Source organism: Anguilla anguilla, chromosome 14, assembly GCF_013347855.1.
Source record: "Anguilla anguilla isolate fAngAng1 chromosome 14, fAngAng1.pri, whole genome shotgun sequence".
NCBI lineage: Eukaryota > Metazoa > Chordata > Actinopteri > Anguilliformes > Anguillidae > Anguilla > Anguilla anguilla.
This window is the reverse complement of record NC_049214.1, coordinates 32,118,725-32,142,480: the sequence shown is the minus strand read 5'-3', so window position 1 is coordinate 32,142,480 and position 23,756 is coordinate 32,118,725. Positions and strand designations below refer to the sequence as shown.

The 23,756-nt window shown below is 38.6% G+C and overlaps 1 protein-coding gene across 1 annotated transcript in view; it reads right to left on the bottom strand.

Annotated features, from left to right (window-relative positions):
- Nucleotides 1-717: 717 nt before the first annotated feature.
- LOC118213033 overlaps nucleotides 718-23,756 on the bottom strand; it is a 199,754-nt gene continuing 176,715 nt past the window's right edge. Inside the window, exons 15-24 of the mRNA XM_035391633.1 lie at nucleotides 23,100-23,207; nucleotides 22,558-22,641; nucleotides 15,650-15,733; nucleotides 8,189-8,281; nucleotides 7,093-7,176; nucleotides 6,648-6,740; nucleotides 6,275-6,370; nucleotides 6,088-6,103; nucleotides 5,786-5,864; nucleotides 718-2,637 (exon numbers count right to left, since the gene is read on the bottom strand). Of these exons, the coding sequence (XP_035247524.1) occupies nucleotides 2,608-2,637; nucleotides 5,786-5,864; nucleotides 6,088-6,103; nucleotides 6,275-6,370; nucleotides 6,648-6,740; nucleotides 7,093-7,176; nucleotides 8,189-8,281; nucleotides 15,650-15,733; nucleotides 22,558-22,641; nucleotides 23,100-23,207 (767 nt within the window). The 3' untranslated portion in view covers nucleotides 718-2,607. The remainder of the gene's footprint in view (nucleotides 2,638-5,785; nucleotides 5,865-6,087; nucleotides 6,104-6,274; nucleotides 6,371-6,647; nucleotides 6,741-7,092; nucleotides 7,177-8,188; nucleotides 8,282-15,649; nucleotides 15,734-22,557; nucleotides 22,642-23,099; nucleotides 23,208-23,756) is intronic.

Below are 23,756 nucleotides of genomic sequence, written 5' to 3'. Positions count from 1 at the left end.
GGGGGGGAGCAACGGACACTGGAGAAAGGTTAAAGCGACAGTTCCCTTTCTGTGGTTGTGGTCTAAAGCAGTTATTTTTCAAACTCAGTCCTCCGGACCCCCCGTGTATGTTGGTTTTCGTTCCAACCACATTCGTTCCACGCAATACCAGGATTTCAACCAGCAGTTAACTTACTCTCAATTACTCTTTTCATGTCTCAAAGGATTATTTGTCCTCCTAGGCGACATTATGTCAGAAATGGCTATGGATGCCACAAAGAATAAAAGTCCCATATTGATATTGTACTGTATTACGTTACATAAAGAGAGGTAAAGAAAGAAAGAACTGATCATATTAAAGACTGACGTGAATCAATAGACTCTTAATTGCTTCGTAAATGATAATGAGCGAAACCTGCGTCATGTTAACGAATGTACTAATCTCAGAGCTGAATATAATGTCAAGGACACTATGCTTAACATCCACCACCCACTGACAACTTTCACCATATAAAACCACCACAAATACAGTCAAGCGACATTAATTAATTTTTTTTTTTAATCATTTTTTTGTAAGGTTTTTTGATCCATCCATCCATCCATTAACTATACTTGCTTATCCTGGGCAGGGTTGCGAGGGGTGCTGGAGCCCATCTCAGCGTGCATTGGGCAAGAGGCAGGGTTACACCCTGGCCAGGCCACCAATCCTTTGCAGGGCACACACACAATACAAATGCAAACAAGACAAGTAACATCTATTTATTTGCACAGCAATGTCATAATGTACAATTCAAGTGCAGTTTTCCTCTAATCTGTCTTTATGACAGTGTCTGTAAAACAGAAATTGCAGAACACAAAGTGGAATTGAATTCAACAAAAATGGTGACAGCGACAGTTTACTAACATCTGGATCTACAAGTTATTTTTTACATCATTGAATATAACCAGCTAGGTTCAATGGAATGCAACCAAGATGTTCTTGGGGAACAAAAGCATCCTGTGGAGGAAACCTCCTCTTAGGTTCGATGGGTGAGTCGGTGATGTAAGAAGAAAGACTAGAAACTATGATTTCTTCTAATACTCTTAATTTTATTCTTCTTATCTTATTATTTCACATAGGCCTATGGGAGGTCTCCAGTACCATAAAGACACACAGAGAGCTCTCCGAATTACATTTTACATCCATTTTTTATACATTCAGATCTCCCTCTACCATGATGTATCTTCCCTCTAAAACAACCAATCCCAGCCTAGGTCACACTTATGTTTCACCAGCTAGTTTAACAATAGCTATTTTTCAATTTCAATAAATGACAGATATTTCACCACACACACTTACAAAAGTATGTATATGCATGACTTAAATAACAAGTATTTGTTCTCATGATTAACAATTGTTTAATCTTCCGGTTCCAATGTACATGCACTTTAAATGCATTCAATACATGCTGTAATCCAAATGAAATATTTAACTCATATACAAACACATCAACATGTTCTAACAGAATGTGTATACTATTACTGTTGCTGTTATTAATTTGATTTTCATTCATTCATTTTAATAGAATATAATATATACAATAACTAGATATAGCAAAACGGTTCTTTCTAGGTCAGTGTCCTTTCTCTTCTCTTGCAACTCAAAGGACTGCACAAGACTGTTTCCCAACATAAGTTACTTACAAAATTCCAATAAGTAAATGTTTACAATTTTCCTCCTGCAACTGGGATTCAAAGATTCTCTAGATCGTATGCATCAGTGTACAAAGAGGCCACAGTATTTCCTTAGTTACAAATTCTAAGACGTAACACAGAACACCTGCTGTTCTTCATTGATCTTCACATAATCACATACATTTAACTATATTCTTGATCAATACAATCTTTTATAAGCAGAAATGTAAAAACATTAAAAGCCTACAGGAGAAGCATACTTCCACAGTCCCTAATTCAATATTTATCAATCCTGGGCCTGGGGACCCATGTTTATGCTGCTGTTTGTTCCAACCGCAGTAACGAGTGTTGCATTGTAATAAGCTTCTAATTGTTCTTAATTAGACTTTTTGCATCTACTGAATGACAAAGTGCCCCCCTAAACCCACATTATGCCAGAAATACCTATATATGCCTGTAAAAATGAATGTCCCATATTCACATCCAAGGAATTTCAATTGGTCAGACCAACTTATGCTTTCATTTACTGTGCTGTAGGCAATATCTGAAGAAAAACATGTTTGGCAAAAATGGCAAGTTACTCAATGAAAGGAATTTACTGACAGCAAATAGCAACAAGCCAAACCTTCATTGTGCTAAAATAAGTTTAACCACACAGTTATGATAAAGCACACTTTCAACAACCTTAACTGATCAACTAAGAGAATGGCAATGACAAAAACCAGCATACACAGTGGGTCCCCAGGACCAGGGTTGAGAAACACTGTGATAAATAGACCAGGAACATTTTTTCAGCATGGAGCAGTATTAACACGGAAACGTAGGAGTGATGTTTTGAGACGAATGACGTCATAATTCTGTGTACTAATTAGCAAAGACAAATATTACAAAGTGCATTGTGGGTACACAGAATCAGGCCTTAAGACTGTGTCATTCTGTAGATAAGAGGATCCTTTACACCTCACTGAGACCATCATCTGTTCCCTGTAAAACCACAGAGATAAAAATGAGTATCATTACACAAGAACTCAGAGGCTGAAAATATGTGATGTGGTTAAAAAGGATGACAGTATGTGAGTGTGACATAATCCCATCCCAAATATGAATTAGAGTTCAGTCTGATGTGAGCCAATGCTATTGAGCTACAGTATACCGCACAGTAAGATGTTCAGTGGAACTGAACTCTAACAGGGCTCCACACAATAAAAAATATAGTTGATTTAACACTATCCATTAGTCTGTGTGTACATAATAGTAGGGCTTTATTTGGGATGAAATGGAAACATTCCCTCACAGTAATTCTGCTCTATGTGTGTATGTGTAATATAGACTGCACTACAAAATAATTTATACCTTTGAATAAGATGAACAAAAATAATAATAATACAAGTACTGAGATTTTTTCTTTTGATTCTCAAATGTGGAAAACATTAAAGTTTTAGTGTTTTAATTGAATCCATCAACACTTCTCAAATTTATCATTTATTTTCTTAAAACATAAGAGATGAAAATATTCACACCTTTGTTTTCAGTACTTTGTGGTCTATGCCTTTGCAAGGATAACAGTACTGAGTCTTCTACGGTGTTTTATGAGACTGGATAATATGTTGGGGTGGATCTTTGACCACAGGATCAGTAAAGATCCTTCAGAACCTTCGTTCTACACATGTGGACTGTCTCCTTCAATTTAAACCAAAATTTTTAAATTTGGTAAAAATCCAGAGCCATTTTGCCAATTGAAAAATATTTTTCAGCCATTTTATTGCTTCTAGGTGGATTTGTGATTTTGTTTGGGATCATTGTCTTGATCCAGTTGGGGCCCAGATTGAGCTTCCTGGTTTTTTCATCCCCGATATACTCTGCCCCATACTAAAAATACTACATGACCCAAAATGACCTACACTGCTGTGTGAAACAATGACTTCCAGTCTGAGTACCATATTTCCCAGTATGCTTTGCAAATTAAACGTCTTCACTGTGTTTCTGCACTAGAAACTGTGCAATTTGCCATCTTGAGAATTGCAGGAATCCTCTTGTGATGGACTGACTCACAGAAAATACCTCCTGTGTGTGTGATATACTCTGCTCAGGTGGAGAGAGGTACTATCTCTGATGTTCCTGTGGCGTCTACAAAGAGAAATAATAATGAAATTTAACCTACACATACATTTTTGGGAAGTCGGACAATCTGAATATTCAAAGAGATGCACTCAATTACACTTTGATTTAAGTCTGTTGCAGGATTGTCTCTCTTGTTTTGTATTAATTAGAAACCATAAATTACTTAAAATACTGGCAGTGTAGTTAAAACCTGAAATTGTTGCACTTCTATCTCATTCCCACTGGATATTTTCCAACTGGTGATAGTGTATATTTGTGAGAACAATATCCCCTCATTAACAACGTGTATGTGCTGCTTCTCTAGTGAATTAAAACTGTAGTTCAGGTATTTGATCTGAATACTAAATACCTCTAAGCTGCTGGGAGTCTGAATCCCAGCTGTGGGACTTTCTGTACTGTGGTCCCATCTCTGTCTGTGACCCTCTCTGCTGCCCTGTCTGTAATCCTCTCTGCCACCCCCTGTCTGTACCCCTCTCTACTGCCTCCTGTCAGTGACCCTCTTTGCTGCCCCCTGTCTGTAGCCCTATCTGCTGCCCCCTGTCTGTAACCCTCTCTGCTGCCCCCTGTCTGTATCCCTCTCTGCTGCCCCCTGTCTGTACCCCTCTCTGCTGCCCCCTGTCTGTATCGCTCTCTACTGCCCACTGCTGCCCCCTGTATGTATCGCTCTCTACTGCCCCCTGTCTGTACCCCTCTCTACTGCCCCCTGTCGGTGACCCTATCTGCTGCCCCCTGTCTGTAACCCTCTCTGCTGCCCCCTGTCTGTAACCCTCTCTGCTGCCCCCTGTCTGTACCCCTCTCTGCTGCCCCCTGTCTGTATCGCTCTCTACTGCCCACTGCTGCCCCCTGTATGTATCGCTCTCTACTGCCCCCTGTCTGTACCCCTCTCTACTGCCCCCTGTCGATGACCCTCTCTGCTGCCCCCTGTCTGTAACCCTCTCTGCTGCTCCGTCTGTAACACTCTCTGCTGCCCCCTGTCTGTACCCCTCTCTGCTGCCCCGTTTGTATCCCTTTCTAGCACAGTGGGTAAGGAGCTGGGCTTGTAACCGAAAGGTCTCAGGTTCGATTCCCGGGTAAGGACACTGCCGTTGTACCCTTGAGCAAGGTACTTAACCAGCATTGCTTCAGTATATATCCAGCTGTATAAATGGATGCAATGTAAAATGCTGTGTAAAAACTTGTGTAAGTCGCTCTGGATAAGAGCGTCTGCTAAATGCCTGTAATGTAATGTAATGTACTGCCCCCTGTCTGTAACCCTCTTTGCTGCTCCCTGTCTGTAACACTCTCTGCTGCCCCCTGTCTGTACCCCTCTCTGCTGCCCCCTGTCTGTACCCCTCTCTGCTGCCCCCTGTCTGTACCCCTTTCTGCTGCCCCCTGTCTGTATCCCTCTCTGCTGCCCCCTGTCTGTATCCCTTTCTGCTGCCCCACTGTCTGCAACCGTCTCTGCTACCCCCTGTCTGTACCCCTCTCTGCTGCCCCCTGTCTGTACCCCTTTCTGCTGCCCCCTGTCTGTACCCCTTTCTGCTGCCCCCTGTCTGTACCCCTCTCTGCTGCCCCCTGTCTGTATCCCTTTCTGCTGCCCCACTGTCTGCAACCGTCTCTGTTACCCCCTGTCTGTAACACTCTCTGCTGCCCTCTGTCTGTACCCCTCTCTGCTGCCCCTTGTCTATAAACCTCTCTGCTGCCCCGTCTGTACCCCTCTCTGCTGCCCCCTGTCTGTACCCCTTTCTGCTGCCCCACTGTCTGCAACCCTCTGCTGCCCCGTTTTAATAAAGTGAAGAAAAAAAGGAGTGCAAACTGACTGCTCTCCTAAAACATAAATTGAATATATCCTGTCTGGCAGGGCCAGGTGGGTGGTTTGACAACTAAACCAGAAGAAACTTCATTGCTTCAAGCAACAATAGCTGATGGCCCTTGAAATCAGCACAATGACAGCCTCAACAATAGGCGATTGCATGGCCATTTTATGAAAGAAAAACGCTTTTTAACTGCCACAGCACTTATCATAACACACCTGATTTTGCTGAGATGATGTTGAAGATTGGCCACAGATTTTGCAGCTGTGGACAATGCGCTCCAAGTCTTCTTTAATTCTAAGGTAAAATGGAATGGTAGTGTTACCACAAACAGCGAAAGGAACTTACGGATTGAGACACAGTCCCGCTAATTTAGAAGGTTTTACATTGTAACTTATTTTAACTTATTTTATACGACCAGGCTTAAAATGTATTAAGATTTAAAGCCTAGCTGGATTTATAACAGATAAACATACTCATAATTAGTCAAATGCATTTACTACAGGTAGTCTGTACTTACCCTGTATGCGCCATCCCTGCATTTCAGAAAGTAGCAAAATAAATAAATGGTCAACATTTACCAAAATATGACAATTTTCCATTTACACATGCATAATGTTCTTGTCAATTTGAAGGAATCTGAGTTATATGCGAGTATCAGCCATATTTGATATTTACCATATGTAATATTTCCAAAGGATACTTACAGTATGCATAGATCTGTAAAACTAGCCAACAGGCCAAAAAGAAAGACTCAAGGGGAAAGATGATCAACCGAAGATCCACAGTTCGTTCCCCATTTTCTGAAAGTAAACACGCGTTTAGAAAAACCCTTACAGAGAATCCCACAGTTTGGTCTTGTGATTTCCAGAGTTAGCACATGTGCAGTCACATTTATCAGAAGTGGTCATGTTTAAAATTGGCATTTAACACCTATGAATGTGTGGGTGGTACAAAATACAATGTAAATTAGGCAGTAGGTATACATTTTTAGATCAGAATACTTGACTTCTCACAGAAAAGGAAGTAATCACCTCAGATGTTTTCATTAAGATGTAAAATGGTGTTTACTGCACTCACCTGCTTTCAGAATGACTTCTGTTGCTAGAGCAACTGAATTAAGGACACTTAGGACAGCAGAACCAAACACATATACTAGGATATGAAGAACAGCTGAAAAGCAATGAGGCTTGTTTTAGTAAGTATGTAAGACTAAGGCAAAAAAATCTTGCCATGCTTTTTGAACTATTTTCATTTTTACTTGCATGAAAATAGTTCAAAACACAAACTGATTTTTAATTTTTTTTTCTGGTTTTACAGTTACTCCTGATACAGGAAAAAATGTTTTGTTTCTTAAGTCATATTTATTAATTTCAGTTAAATTATAAAAACAAAGGGAAGTCCGTTAAATGAAAAATTCAGACTGGCTGTGTGTTTCAACAAAATATTATTTAAAACCAGTTGAAAGACTATTAAGCTGCATAATCAATGATTAAAATGCATTGATGTTATGATGATACTGTACCAGGGAAATTACTCCTGTGGTTAAATTCCTGTATTGGCATCAGGATCAGGAGGAATACAATGAAAGACATCAATGCCGGGTATTCTGCAGTAACACAAATATCAGTTCATTGAAGTTATGAAAAAGATGATGAAATTATTTCAAAATCTGAATTTATTTTTAATTAAAAAAAAAAAGAGCTAATTAATTCAATAACAGTGTTTTTTCCAGGACTGAAAATTTTGGTTTATAATGTCGTGTATTTTAACAGACTGCAGTCTGTGCAGTGATTAATAATGTAATAATGGGGGTGAGATGTGTGGTGCAGTCTGTAGGATGAATCCCCCTGTGTGGGTCCGATCCCCTGCCATGGCACCCTGTGAGCCTGTCACCCTCTTCGAATAATTGAAAATATTAAAAAAGGGCAGGCATTCCTTTTGTAAATAAATGTAATCATCTATTGGGTGGCTCATCTCACTGTTCTAGTGCATGGATGTGCCCCACGGTCTGGTATCTGTTAAGTCACTGTTCTAGTGCATGGATGGGCCCCACGGTTGGGTATCTGTTAAGTCACTGTTCTAGTGCATGGATGAGCCCCAGGATTGGGGACTGAATGCCAACTGTGCCGATGGCCCAACAAGGTGATGCGTAATTAGTAGGAACATCAGCCAAATGTTAGGGAGGGTCCAGTCAGCTAGGATCCACAGTGCTTTCTTGTGACCCCTACTGGTTAATCAGAAACCTGTAATCTGCTTGCTAAAGCTGCTGTTTTCCTCTGACTCATGTCTGTGCAAAGCTTGGCTTGTGGGCCGCGATGTGAAAAGAAGCAGCTGGTGAGATTCTGAGGAGAGCATGTGCTCATCTAAACTCTCGCATCAGTTGTGGAGATGTGATGTAGCAAGGAAAATGTAATAATGTGTAATGATAAATAAATACAATGTGATTTTCCCCAGTACTTCTCCCAGTCCTATACATGTACACATATGCCCATTATGCAAAAATGTTCAGCTAGTCTTAAGCTATGTACAATACACCAGAGCAGACTAAGCTTAATCCATCAAGAACAACAAAATAATTCAATGAATATTAATATATCAACAAATACCACATTCCATACCTTTATCCCTTTCTGAAAGGATGATCAGAACCAGAAGGTAGATTGTTCTTTTAAGAATGAAATTAAGCACATTAGGGGTTTTTGAAGATAAAGCTGAAAGAAAATGTGTTGGCATTAAGTCAGAAAAACCATGGTATATTTACTGGATTTATTATATTTTTCTCTCATTATTTTTTTTTCTGGCAATAAAGGATGGTATAGACATCTTCATAAAATGATGTTCGGCAGGTTTATTGCGTGGGTTATTAACCTGTAACATTATAAGAAACCTACACCAAAATAGGCTTGCCACGGTGTTTGGTTTAACTGGTGGCACATGGTGTGAGAGTCTACACCTTCACCCTCAATACTGTTATTTCATAATTAAAATAAAAGTAAAAAATTTAAGAAAAGTACAGCTAAAACGTTTCAATGCTACATGAATAATAAAACATTTATTATATTCACATGATACTCAATACCATCAGTTCTAATAGGCGAGTAATAAAATTAGGTGTATTTGTATCGCAAAATGGTGCTCATTTTATCAACGTTATTCAGAATTTCGAATAGATGACCTCTTTGCTCTCTGCATATTCATGGCAAAAATCTGCAATGCAGGCTTTATAATTCAAACGCTCATGAAGCACAGGTTTTGCTAGCTAGCTATATAGGTTCCATGCATGAATGTAGTCTACTAATTTCTGAATTATCATTTATCAAAGTTGGGTACTTGGGGTGAGTGGGCGGGGTTGAAGAAAAAAAAAATCCTGCATAGTATGCCTTTAAGTAAGATGTCCATTTCTGCCAGCACCATTGCCTTTATCAGGTCTTAATGCAAGTCAGTGACTCCATATTATAAATGTCATTAGCAATGTCCATCCATTGGGCCACTGCAGGGGGATCTGTGGAGAGCCAATGCCTCCTGATGGCCTTTTTACATGCAGCCAGCAAGACTTTCAACAGGTATTTGTCATAGGTGCGCAAAGCATTGGGCAGGTCACACAGGTACAGAGAGACAAAAGAGTATTTAACTTTGAAGCCCAGTATCTTGTTGATTGACGAACGTCCTCCCAGAATAAAAACTGAATAAAATACACAGGTCCAGAAAATGAGTGCATGGTCAACCATTACTAGCCCACATTATCTTGTTTTATTACACTGTATAAAATATATATGCTGAAGCCAAACCTTCCTATGACCTGATATAAGAATTCCTAAACCATACAGTCAAACGCTTTTTCTGCGTCCAGATTGACCAACATTGTGCTAGTCTTTTCCTTTCCAAAATCGGATTATAATAAACTACAGTTAAGTTAGCTCGTAACAATAAAGAATAGAACAAACTATCCAACTACAATTATATTTTGCTCTTGGGGCGGCAAAATACCACAAAATACCTGACCTCCGGTCAGCAAGAAGGTGGCCGAATTAGCTAAGCGGCTAATTTGAAAGGAAAGAAACAAGAAACATTTCCTCTTGGGTTGTTAAAAACTCAAACGAATATCAAATGCACACTTGAAAGCACAATTAAATCCTTAAACCAACTTTTCCGAACACCTCCTTCCCCTCACTCCTTTCATCACAAACAGAAAATGTGTGTCAGATAAAAGCAATCGAGCAACAGCAGAAACAAGCAATAAACTCAAAAATAACTTAAAACATCCAGTCAGCACTAGTGGTTTACTACTAGTTAAGTAATTTAGAATCATTTTCTGTAGCCTACTTCAGTATAATTGATGTACTAAAAGCTGTAAGGAGATTCAAGTATACGCCTAAGCATATTTTCCTGAAGTGCATAATAGTTCAAAAGTGACCCAAGCACACTTTCTTATTTTAATAAAGTATGATATATTAGCGTGCTTATAAAACTTTGTCCGGTCCACCTTGTCAAAGTTCCCTTAAGCCAAAAACTGGTGATTCAAGTTGTATATCTATCTTATGATATCATGAAATACATCCCAGCACCACTCCATTCTAAAATTCTGGGCATAAACCGTAGGTTAGTACATAACAAAACTGAAGTGAGCCCCAGCCTCGTTCTTGGGCTAATGAAACTGAATGCACAGGCAAAGATGTTATTCTTGAGAAACTACTGAAAATGCATGATAAAAGGACTGCATCTTATTCCTGAACTCCCCTCAGTGCCAGAATGAGAACATCAAACAACAGAAAAAATACATCCCAGTTCAAGCAAGGTTTATGTTTCCATGCCTCTTTGTATATAAAGTTACCGATATTTCATTGTCCACTAAATCTTTTTGGAACTACTCGGGTGTCTGAACATTAATCAGTGACAAACATTCACATGAGTGCCTTACAATTACATCTCCATGTGTAATGTTACATTTCACACTGAGTAGGGAATGAAGACATGCAGCTAACATACATTAGCTAAGCTGGCTGACATTAGCTAAGGTCACAAGACAACAAAGTTGCTAATTATACATCTAATTAATACATTTGGCCATCATGTGAAGCAAACATATTTTTATGTAGAGTCTTATTCATCAGTGACAAATATCTGCAATAGGAATAATGCCTTACATGTTTCTAACCAACAACAAACTGCAATTCAAGTTACGTGTCCAATATTGCCGCAGCCTGTGGAGTGTTTGAACAACTCTAACGGGCAGTGACAAACTATCAAAACTCTGTGCTGACGTGTGATCTCGGCAGCTAAAATTTCTATTAAAAATACTGAAAATATGCTCTCTCAACACTAAAATACTGTTTAATAGCTTATAACCTAGCCTGCAGTTTTCCAGGATGTCACAAATATTTCCAGGACATTTGACAAGATCCTAATTTTCCAGATCCTTTCCATGACTGGAAAACTAGTCCCTAAGATTCCAGATTTTCAAGGATGCATGGGAACCCTGGTGGAAATTTGTCTGAGCAAGCAAGCCTATTTACAATTTAGCTGCAAGCAGCAATTCCTGAGGTCCAAGCAGCAGAACAACAGTTGACAAGCACAGAAAATCTATGAAGGTCGATACAAACTTTAGATATATATGTTGATGATGGAGCATACCATCAACATAGGGAATTGTCTGATGCAACAGTGATTTTTTTCCAATATTTTTAAAATATTTGGATCGCTATAGCACCACTACATGGTTGGATTGGGCTACAACTTTGGGCCTGGAGTCTTAATATAGTCGCCAATATGCCTACCAAGTCTCATAATTTATGTCAGCTGGTTATGGAATTATTAGCATTTTGGAGAAAAGCCAAGCCTGCTGCAATTTCACTGACTCTAAATTTGTCCATATTTTTAAAGTAATAATCTCGAAGATTTCCATTAAAATAAATGTCTTTTAAGTCACTATCTATCGCTGCATTAGGTAACACAATGGTGATTGAGCCTATTTTTATAATAATTTATACTATTATTATTAGCATAATTCATGATTAAAAAACTTGGTGTCTGTGGCGACATTCCCGGGAAAAAATCACAAGCGGCGCACAGTTAGTGATGCGTTTTTCATCACCCATTAGTGGTTGGTCCGCCAGAGAGGGTAGGCGGAACTAACGCAACAGGCTCGCTCTTCAACTCACTCGTGTGTGAGCGGCGTACTGTTTTTTCCAGCGTCTGCATGCGTTACAATAACAGAGAAGGGGGGGGGGGGGGTTGGGGGAGTTATGGAACCCTAAAAAGTTTTCGTGTAACATGAGAGATCATATTATTTGTTGATGTAGATTTCGTATTACATTTAATGATAATGTAACTTTACTAAATTACATAGCTATTTGCACAGCTAACGCTAGCTACCGGACCATGTCAAGGAAGACAACATTAGTTTAGACAACGTTGCACACAGTATCCATCTCTCATATCAGGTAACATTGCGTTAGCTAGCTAGCTAATGTAATTAACACAATCTAATGTCAGCTAACAATTAGAAAAAAAATGCTAGCTAACGCTACCGACTGGTACCAACCTCGCAAACCGTCTCTCGAATGCAATGCTACCTTGTTGCAACGTTGCAGTGTAGCTAACTTAAGGCCAGTTGAGATCAATGATTCGCAACGAGACTGGGTGCAACTTGCAAAATTCCAAGACGTCTGATTGTAAACGTTCTAAAACTGCACTTGGCGATTTGACAAGGATGGTCTTTAAAAAACCTCAGGGCAGGCAACGGCTCTGCTACTAGCCACTTCACACCGCTGCAATTTTCTCTGCAACATTCTAAAACCGTTTCGCCTCGTTGCGAATCATTGATCTGAACTGGCCTTAACGTTACCGTTATTTACATTGTCATCGAGTTCATCAATATATTATAATGATCGGAAATGAAGCCGGGGTATGTGGAGCAGAGCCGGGTCTGATTTCTGAAGACATCATGCAGGAGAAAACTAAATAAAAGAATACGGCAGTATGGATTAGCATGTTATTATTTTATTACGCTTCCTCATATGTTGCTTCAGCCTTTATGTCCTTTTTTGATGAAATCGCCTTTGTTTTTGTTTTATTCTTCTTGTTCTGATTGCTAATTTAACACCCAGCTCAGCTTTAGCGCTCAAGTCGTTAAATATAGCTGAGGAAGACATATTTTCATTTTCAGAAAATACAACTTATTATGATGAAACGTATGGCCAGTGTTGTTTTTACCAAATTTATTTCCCAATGGCGCAGATGATTAATTTCGAGGACTCCCATTTTCAGCATTTTCATGCCACGCCAGACCACTTTCCACATATCAAAAAAACGAACGTTATTACTTTATAAAGTTGTTTCAGTAAAAAATACAAAGGCCAGGTTCCTCGTAATGGGAATTATGCTGACCAAAGCAACAGGATGTCTCTCTTTTTGGCTTCTACGTTTTACAACTTCCGGTATTTCAGCATTGGATGGACAATACAGTTTTATAGTTTGTAGACCTAAAGCACGCGAGTTTGCATTTTTGAGCCATGGGTACCTTCGGCAGATTTCCAATGCTTTTTTTCCATAGGGATTTTGTTTTCTGCAGAAAATAAGGGCTGTGGTAAATGAAGGCCGAAGAGAGTTTCACATTTTGTTCTATGAGATAAATTACACCCCTTAATATCTCAACCGTGAAATTTGAAGCCGTTTTGTGCTTTAAAACAGTTAGTTGCTAACAAGTTGCTATATTATAATAGACTAGAAGGCATATTTAGTACTCAGAATCTCTTGGCAGATATTGAGATGTAATGAAGAAATTACATTAACTAATGACAAATAAGTCTGTTGGCCATATACCCAAGGGTACTCAAAGAGTTAGGTGAGATCTTCTTTAAACCACTGGCAGGTATTTTTAGACAGTCTTTAGAAACCTGAGAAATACCTGAGGACTGGAAACAAGGTAATATCATACCAATATATAAGAAAGGGGACCGTATTGATCCAGGAAGCTACAGGCCTGTCAGTTTAACATGCATCACTTGTAAAATATTGGAATCTACCTTTAGAGACAAGTTTTTCTTGAAAATAATAACATCCTAAGGGATCGCCAGCATGGTTTTCGCAAGGGAAGGTCATGCCTGACAAACCTTCTGGTATTCTTTGAACAAGCTACCAAGTGTTTTGATTATATAAAGGCTTATGATATTATTTACTTAGGCTTCCAAAAGGCATTTGATAAGGTACGACATGAGAGACTTGTTGGTGAAATAAAGACAGTAGGAATTAGAGGACCTATTTCAGAATGGATTCAGAACTGGCTACAGGGTAGAACATAAAGAATAGTAGTAGGAGGGATATTATCTGAGCATTGAACTGTTGGAAGTAGAGTCCCACAAGGATCAGTGCTGGGACCACTGCTCTTCCTCATTTATATCAATGACCTTGACAGGGACATAGAAAGTACAAAAGTCAAATTTGCAAATGTTACAAACCTGGGAGGCCCAGCTAATAGTTTGGAATCTACTAAAGTACTTATTAAAGTGCTTATTGTGCATGAGATACATAATTGCACGAACCACAGCGAATCCCGCAAATTCTTCTCTGCAGTGTAAAGATGTTCATACCGGGCAAAAGGTGGATAAAGAAAGTTTGCAGAAATTGATCATCACTAATTCTACCCCAGGTTTGCTACGGCATTTTAACCCGGCTCGGCAGTGTAAAGACATCTTGAGTTAGCCTAATGTTAGACAACGAATGAGTATGTACATAACGTTACTTTTATAACAACCGTTTTTTATTCAGTAAATAGTAAGTGTTATAGTTGGCGTGCCAACTGACTGACGTCACACAGGCGACACTGGTTGGATCCGGTTGGATCTATGGGAAGAGAGGTCCAAAAACACACCTGCAATTACCGCTTCTCGCCATTGGCACCGCCATAGAGAACGAAACTGAAATCTTTGAGATTGTCACTTTAAAGAAGTGCTAGAAAAGTAATGCCAGTATAAAAGTATGTGAGTTGAGCCAAAACACCAAATCATGTGCAAATTGGTTAACTTTTTGCAGGAGAAGAAGCATTGTAAGTATTTTGAATAATTCAAAAGAGTGGCATGTAACACACTTCTGGGTTAAACTTCCCCACTCCGCTTCATTGCTGCTTTGAACTTATTCAACAAATTTAACAAGCTATAGGCAGTTAACATAATGCTTAATAGCTGCCTACAGGAACAGTTTCAAATCCACAGTCGTTTCTCCATCCTTCAAATTTATTGTAATCACCTGCTGTAGCTAGTCATTTAAGATTAATTCCACTGCCGCCACTTGTACTTGTTCCAACAATGGATTAATACCACCACCTACTGAACACCACCTCTCAAGTATGTTTCAACAATGGGGATTGAGTGACTCAGCACGTCAGCCAGCCCCTCAGTAAGAGACATTCACTGTTCTTAGCCAGCCCTCAGGGTCCGGTGTAATTACAAAAAACGGTGCACCTGCCAAACCTGTGTAAATCTGTTTCTGCTTCAGGTGTCATTTAGACGTATCGAACACTTTCTTGGATACAAGGCTGAGCATGAGTAACTATACGCTTATTGGCATAAGATCTGCATTGGACATTATTACCCATTTTAATCTGCTGGCTAATGCACTGCAAGCTATGTAGTTAGCTAAAGCAAGTGCACTGTAGAAAGGCCCATATGGTAGGCCTAGCACTGGTGTTGGGAAGTTTGATTCATTAAAATGAATCAGTACATTCCAGTCAGCACATCAAAATGAATCGAGTTATCGAGTCGTTCAAGTGCTTTTTGCATATGTCACCATTAATAAAACACTCACTTGCTGAATATAGTATTCATGTATTAGTCCTCCCTCTCCGGCTCGAATAATTCGAATAATTAACTAATTCGAATTATACTCTTACAGCTCCGGGAAAAACGTAGGTGCTCACAACAATGCAGCATTATAGATCAGAGAAACTATATTTCTTCTCCCACCTAGATACTACAAGTTGAAGACACTTCTTTATTAGAATGTACGCCAATTAATTAGTGAATGGCAAAGATTCAACATTCTCATTACAAATCAAAACAGTATGAGTAGCAAGTTATACTTACATAGATACCTTCTTTTGTATAAAGCAGTTCTCAGTGATAACCGCATATCAGATAAAGCAGGTTGAATAAACCAAATAATGAACACTGAAAAACAGAAAGGTACACAATAAAGATGCTTGTTATTACATTACATTACATTACAGGCATTTGGCAGACGCTCTTATCCAGAGCGACGTACAACAAAGTGTATAACCATAACCAGGAACAAGTATGACGAAAGCCCTAGAGAGAAGTACCGGTCCAAGTACAGGGAACAACCGCATAGTTCTACTTGGACCCTGATGGTTAAACTGATTAACACTAACAACGAGAACGGCAACAACGCAATCTATGGAAAAATAAAAATAAATAAAAATACAAGTAGTCATTAAGACAGGCGCATCAACTAAGTAACCTATGAAACAGCTGCCTAGTTACAACCCTGAGTTTAGTCATTTACAGGGGGGAAGGGAGGGATGGGGAGAGATGCAGCCTGAAGAGGTGGGTCTTCAGTCATTGTTTGAAATTGTTCACAGTCTCAGCTGTTCTGACCTCCACAGGGAGGTCATTCCACCATCGTGGGGCCAGAACAGACAGGAGACGTGTTCTGGAAGTGCAGGTGCGAAGAGGGGGAGGTGCTAGGCGTCCTGAGGTAGCAGAACGGAGGGATCTGGCTGGCATGTAGGGTTTGAATATCTTGTGAAGGTATGCTGGGGCTGATCCCTTGACTGCCTGTTATAAATGGATGCTGGTGAATCTCTTTGATTTACTATATACAATTATTTTAAATATAAGTAATATAGTAACAAACCTTAATGATTACTAATAAAAGATCACTAAGCACACAAAGAATATCAATTCCCATATTCCACACTTAAAGGACAACACCTGTAATTTTCATTTTTTCAGTATAGTCAACACATCCTATGAAAATACCTAAACTGACATTTTCCTACTACATTTAGCGCTCAACCAGGAAAACCATTCATTTCAGTTGTGCGCTCAAGTCGTTAAATATAGCTGAGGAAGACATATTTTCATTTTCAGAAAATACAACTTATTATGATGAAACTTATGGCCAGTGTTGTTTTTACCAAATTTATTTCCCAATGGCGCAGATGATTAATTTCGAGGACTCCCATTTTCAGCATTTTCATGCCACGCCAGACCACTTTCCACATATCAAAAAAGCGAACGTTATTACTTTATAAAGTTGTTTCAGTAAAAAATACAAAGGCCAGGTTCCTCGTAATGGGAATTATGCTGACCAAAGAAACAGGATGTCTCTCTTTTTGGCTTCTACGTTTTACAACTTCCGGTATATCAGCATTGGATGGACAATACAGTTTTATAGTTTGTAGCACGCGAGTTTGCATTTTTGAGCCATGGGTACCTTCGGCAGATTTCCAATGCTTTTTTTCCATAGGGATTTTGTTTTCTGCAGAAAATAAGGGCTGTGGTAAATGAAGGCCGAAGAGAGTTTCACATTTTGTTCTATGAGATAAATTACACCCCTTAATATCTCAACCGTGAAATTTGAAGCCGTTTTGTGCTTTAAAAGAGTTAGTTGCTAACAAGTTGCTATATTATAATAGACCAGAAGGCATATTTAGTACTCAGAATCTCTTGGCAGATATTGAGATGTAATGAAGAAATTACATTACCTAATAACAAATAAGTCAGTTGGCCATATACCCAAGGGTACTCAAAGAGTTAGGTGAGATCTTCTTTAAACCACTGGCAGGTATTTTTAGACAGTCTTTAGAAACCTGAGAAATACCTGAGGACTGGAAACAAGGTAATATCATACCAATATATAAGAAAGGGGACCGTATTGATCCAGGAAGCTACAGGCCTGTCAGTTTAACATGCATCACATGTAAAATATTGGAATCTACCTTTAGAGTTAGAAGTGTTTCTTGAAAATAATAACATCCGCCAGCATGGTTTTCACAAGGGAAGGTCATGCTTGACAAACCTTCTGGTATTCTTTGAAGAAGCTACCAAGTGTTTTGATTATAACAAGGCTTATGATATTATATACTTAGGCTTCCAAAAGGCATTTGATAAGGTACGACATGAGAGACTTGTTGGTGAAATAAAGACAGTAGGAATTAGAGGACGTATTTCAGAATGGATTTGGGGCTGGCTATAGGGTAGAACACAAAGAGTGGTAGGAGGGATATTATCTCAACTGTTGGAAGTGGAGGAGTCCAACAAGGATCGGTGCTGGGACCACTGCTCTTCCTCATTTATATCAATGACCTTGACAGGGACATATAAAGTACATTAGTCAAATTTGCAGATGATACAAAACTGGGAGGCCCAGCTAACAGTTTGGAATCTACTAAAGTAATCCAAGAAGATTCAAACAAAATCCATAAGTGGACAGAAACCTGGCAAATGAAATTTAATATAGCCAAATGTAAAGTTCTACAAGTGGGAAATAAAAACATTAGGCAGGATTACTTCATGGGAGGAACAAAGTTGGAATGTGCTCAATTTGAAAAAGACTTGCAATGGTTGATAAAAACCTTTCAGGTTCAAGGTACTGTGCTGTAGCAGTAAAAACAGGCCAACAGGATGCTGGGATATATAGCCAGAAGTATTGAGTATAAATGCAATGAAGTTACACTTATACAATACATTTCTTAGACCATACTTGAAGTATTGTGTGCAGTTCTGGGGACCGTGCTACAAGAAAGATATAGAGGCTCTGGAAAAGGTTGACAGAAGAGCAACCAAATTGATTCCTGGTATGAAAGATATCAGCTATGAGGAAAGACGTAAAATGCTTAATCCATTTAAGTTTAGCAAAAGGGAGGCAGGGGTGATTTGATTGAGGCATTTAAATTCATAAAGGGAACAACAAAGCGAACTACAAGAGATTCTTCAGGTTAAGTTCTGCTATTAGAACGAGGGGACATAAATGGAAATTAGCAAAAGGTACAGACAGGAAGAATTTTTCACGCAGAGAGTGGTCAATGTGTGGAATAGCCTGCCGGGTCACGTAGTAGAGGCAGAAACTCAGGGGATTTTCAAGAGGAGGCTTGATAAGGTGCTAGATACTATCTAGTCAGTAGGTAATCAGAGCACTTGGTATAATAATGGGTGTCATTTATCTCATAGATAAAACATGAAACTCTCTTAGTCCTACGTTAACCACAGACATTATTTTCTACAGAAAATGAAATCCCTATGGGAAAAAAACATTCGAAATCTGCAGAGGGAACCCATAGTGGAAGAAACTTCTGAGTTGGCCTACAAAAAACGTCATCACGGTAACAATTTATTGTTTGCAGGATAAATTTACTCATAGTTGAAGCAAAATATTATCATATTATTTTGGTCTATTCATAGGATATGTCGACAATACTGCAATTTTTTTAATGACCAGTGTTATCATTTAAGTTTTATTTTAAAAGGTAAAATTTTCAGCCATGAAATGCAGCTGATCTATTTTGAATAGAACATGGTATTGATATCAAAGGGATATTTCACTTTGGTATAACACAAGTAATTTTGCAGAGCTTTACCCCATTGTATTTGCATTGCGTGCATAGACCTACTGCCTACATCAGTAGTCCCTGATGACCATTAACGGCAGCGCCATTCTTCTTGGTTTTCTGGTTCCCAGTTCACTCCCATAAATTTCTACGATGTCACCAAAATGAATCTTTTTAAAACACAAACTACGGAGAATAATAGGTCGATAAAAGAGTGTACTAACGTCAGATGGTCCAAAGTTTTTCAAGCTGATAAGCTGTTTTCGGGTTTAGCTTAGTCTGACTCACAGGATATAAACTGTGGGTATAAGCCTGCCATTGGCTGACTATTTCAGTCAGAATTCTCCTCCCCTTCCGCTATCTGGATGTTACCGTTTTTGCAAGGGGATCGTCGCTACATCCTGGGCTTAGCGTCGCCCAAGACAATTGTGATTGGTTTAAAGAAACACAAACAAGGCAGAGCGTTTTTTTCCCCTATACCAGAATGATAATGGGTTGAGCCAGACCAAAGAGATTCTCTTTGGCCAGACCTTTCTCCAGCGCTGGCACAGTGCTGAAACGAAGTGTGGAGATAGGTCTGGCTATGCGAGAATAGGTTTAGCTTAGCTAAATTGAATAAATTCAGACTGGCTACTGCAAAGAAATACAGGAAGCCGTAGTTAGATTTTTAAAAATATTCACATCCATGTGAATATATTATTGTGCTGAATGATACATTGCTTAATTAAAATAATGTTTTCAGGGTCTCCTTTTTCTGTTATAAGGCCATAAAACATTGAAAATACATCAGATATTCAAAAACGTGGGACCGTTTGACATTTGTCCTCTCTTTCATCAACCTATTATTCCCTGTAGTTCGTGTTTTAGAAAGATTAATTTCAGCAACATTGCAAAAATGAATGAGAGTGAACTGGGAACCAGAAAACCAGAAGGAGCGGTGCTGCCGTTAATGGTCAACAGGGACATCAGGGCTGTGTCCCAAACCGCATACTTCCATGCTCCGAGTGCGTATAGCGAGCATGCCTCCATCTTGGAGTGCGAGTCCAAACCGAAGTTCGGTAGTGCGGAGTACGGTAGTGTGGAGCATGAAAGTTTGGTTTGGGACACAGCCCAGATTGTAGCTGTCGCAGAAAAATGTTTTATTATATTTCTTACTTTGAATATCTTTTATTTCTTTTCAGTGTGAAATGTTTGTTAGAATAGACATTATTATAGTGACACCTACTGTTCAATTCATTGTGCTATATGGAATGGATAGATACTGTAGTCACATGACTGAGTTCACTTATCAGATCTAAGATGTGCATGCATTCAGAACCACCGGGAGATTCATACGTGGGGCGACATAGCTCAGGAGTTAAGAGCGATTGTCTGGCAGTTGGAGGGTTGCCGGTTCAAACCCCGCCCTGGGCATGTTGAAGTGTCCTTGAGCAAGACACCTAACCCCTAACTGCTCTGGCGAATGAGAGGCATCAATTGTAAAGTGCTTTGGATAAAAGCGCTATATAAATGCAGTCCATTTACCATACGGAAAAGAGCTCTTAACGTCAATGAAGAGTCTCAGTCCGATATTGTAACAACTCCTAGATTTTTGGTCAGAAGGCGCACACGGTATATGATTGTTTTGTTATCTAGCTTTATTTGTGCAATTCATTATCGTATTACAACTTTGTCTGTATGGACATTTCATACGTACACTAAAACGTTGTGCCTAGCAGGTCATATTGCTACGAAAACTTTCATGGACACTTAAAGAACAAAAAAAGGAAATGGATGCTAGCCAATAGAGACTCGGTTTGTGTATATAATTTACTTGTGCTTTGTCTTTCTAAAAATATAATATTTTATGTCATTCCAGTTTTTCAGTGTTTGCCTGAGTTAAAAGGAAGACAATAAATGCACAGATTACACAGATGTTGCCAGTATTCACAGCCATGGCAAACACAAAGGGTTAAGCTCCACAAAAATACTTCTGTTATAGGCAACCAAAGTAATATATATCCATTTAAGGCAAACCATAATTCACAAGACACTACCAATCACAAATCTTACAAAAATAATTTGGAGTTTAGATTTACTGCAGAACAAAGTGTTTGAAGAATGCTAGTTACAGCAAACTTTTTAATTTATGGCAGCTTATATTCTCATGTGATCTTAACAAGTTGGAAAAAGTTATTATAGTTAACACATTTTTGCTGTCTGGCATTTAAACAAAATAACATGGCGTTGACAGATGTATGGATTGTTATCAACACAATAATTAGGAAATGTATTTACATGGTGATTCTATTCATAAAGATGCAAAAAAACATTCAGTTACCAAAAATTGACACACAGATCAAAGCTAGTTAATAAGATTTTGGACCAGAAGCATGTCCTGTGTGCTTCACAATCTATCATTATTTTGAATTCGGAATATGCCACATTTCATCCATGAAAGTCAATCAACTTCTACACACTCTGTTGGGAAGTAGACAAAACTGTCTCTGGAATTCTTTGAGAATATGCCATTAATGCTCAACTGGGTTCAGATTTGGTGGCTGAGATGGCCGTGACATATGAATAATGTCAGTGCCATGCTCCTCAATCACTGTCTATAATGGATTGACTTTATATGATCATTGCAATTGCACTTAACCCTGAAGACATATGGCATAAAAACTACTAATGATCTGTTTCCAGGGGTATTTTTACACTTTTCTGCAGGAAAATTAAATGAACATGGCGTGAACATGATCACTCTGTACCATTAAAGACTGCCATTAAGTGTGCCTTCTAAGGATGTCTGTTCACCCAACCATGCCAGATAAATGTACCAAAAATACACCATTATGGAACCACCAAAACCGTTTCCTGGAGGAAATCAGCACTCAGGTGTAGTTTGTTCGGTTGGTAGCATTTTTCCACTGTTCAGTAGTCCATAGCCTGTACTCCTTGCACTCTGAATAAGTGCATGGACCTCACAACTCAGGAGTATGAGCTTTGATCTGTTACCCTGCGGTTGGGATGTCTTTCCCTCATCATTCCAATGCTGACATCACAATAGCGCAGGGGTGTCAAACTCTAGTCCTGCAGGGCTGCAGTGCCAGCAGGTATCTGTGGTTTCCTTTCAGTCAGCAGTCAGTTAAGGCCTTCAGTACAAGGTGTGTAGATTATTTAGCCAATTAACAGCTTAAGTAAATCACTGGTGCTGAAACACACCAAAAACCAGTAGACACTGCAGCTTACCAGGACTGGATTTTGACACACTAACCCTATAAATTCTGTGATGTTAACTTAATTAACTTGTTTAACTTGATGAGCCACATGGATGTGACAGCCACATATTTGCTGTCCTTAATTTACCCAATGGTTTACACTTCTGTGCACTACCTGTACAGGCCTGGTATTGCTTATTATTAATTATTGTAAAGGGCAACTTACCCACTGAAAAACCATATGCAGAACGTGTGATAATCAGAAATAATATTTCCATTTCAATGCTGTCAAAATCCAAATAAAACAAACCTGTAAATACAGAAAAGGACAATGTTTCAGACATTTGGTTACTAATGCATATGGATACACATTTCAGTCTTACATTTTTGCTGCACAATAAAGCCACTAGGATCAGATGTCCATTTGGACATATTGTACGAGGACACCAGTAAGGTGAAACAATTATGTGCAGGAACTTAAACATGAGAAACAGATGGATAATAATGAGGAACATAGGAATCCACTATTAAGCAGGTAGAGAAAAATTCACCATGACAACCCATCATGTAAAACAATAAGCAATATGCTACATTACTGAATTAAGCAAAAAAACCGTAGGTGACTGACATTTTACAATTTAAAGGGACTTTAATAACAAATACCATTTTTTGCATTACCATTCTATTATGTTCTACAGCCAGACACTTAATTGTATGTACAATTTTGATGCATAACGTGTATTTTATTATAGTAAAATATAGTCTTACCTAATTTATCTTTTGTTAATTGCTTGAACAGGACAACTGCAAACATGAGTCCAGAAAATAATTTTGTTTCTACATCTGCGGCAGATGCCAAAAGCTTATGGAGAAGAACTGATTTGAAGAGAATTGAGAGATAATTAAATTATGCACAGAACACGGAAAGAGAATTAAAACTGAGAAGGACAATGTGAAAATGTTCAGAATTAAGTATTTTTCCAGTACAATTCCTGCCTTGTGCATTGTGCAACTAATGACCTTACACTGACCATAATATTGCTATTACCAGCTAAATACTGAGCAGCAGAAAAAATAGTCAAGTTGATGATGTTGGACACAATTTTTGAAGGGCATAGTTTATGTTAAGAAATCGCATATAATAAATAAAATTACGTAGCTTATTGCATTCATGACAAATTTTTATATGCCCTAAATTATTTTTGATTAATGTCTGACATAATAATTTCCAGTATTCATAAATGCACAATGTTTACTGATACTTCATTGATTGCTTACATCATCACAAAAATAGGGCCCATAGGGAAAATAGTGCTCTACTTCAGCAAAGCCATACACAAGTAAAGTAATAATAAATGTTTGCTAAAACCATATCAATAAATTGTTTATTTACTTTTTAAACCATGTGATATAAAAAGGAAAAGA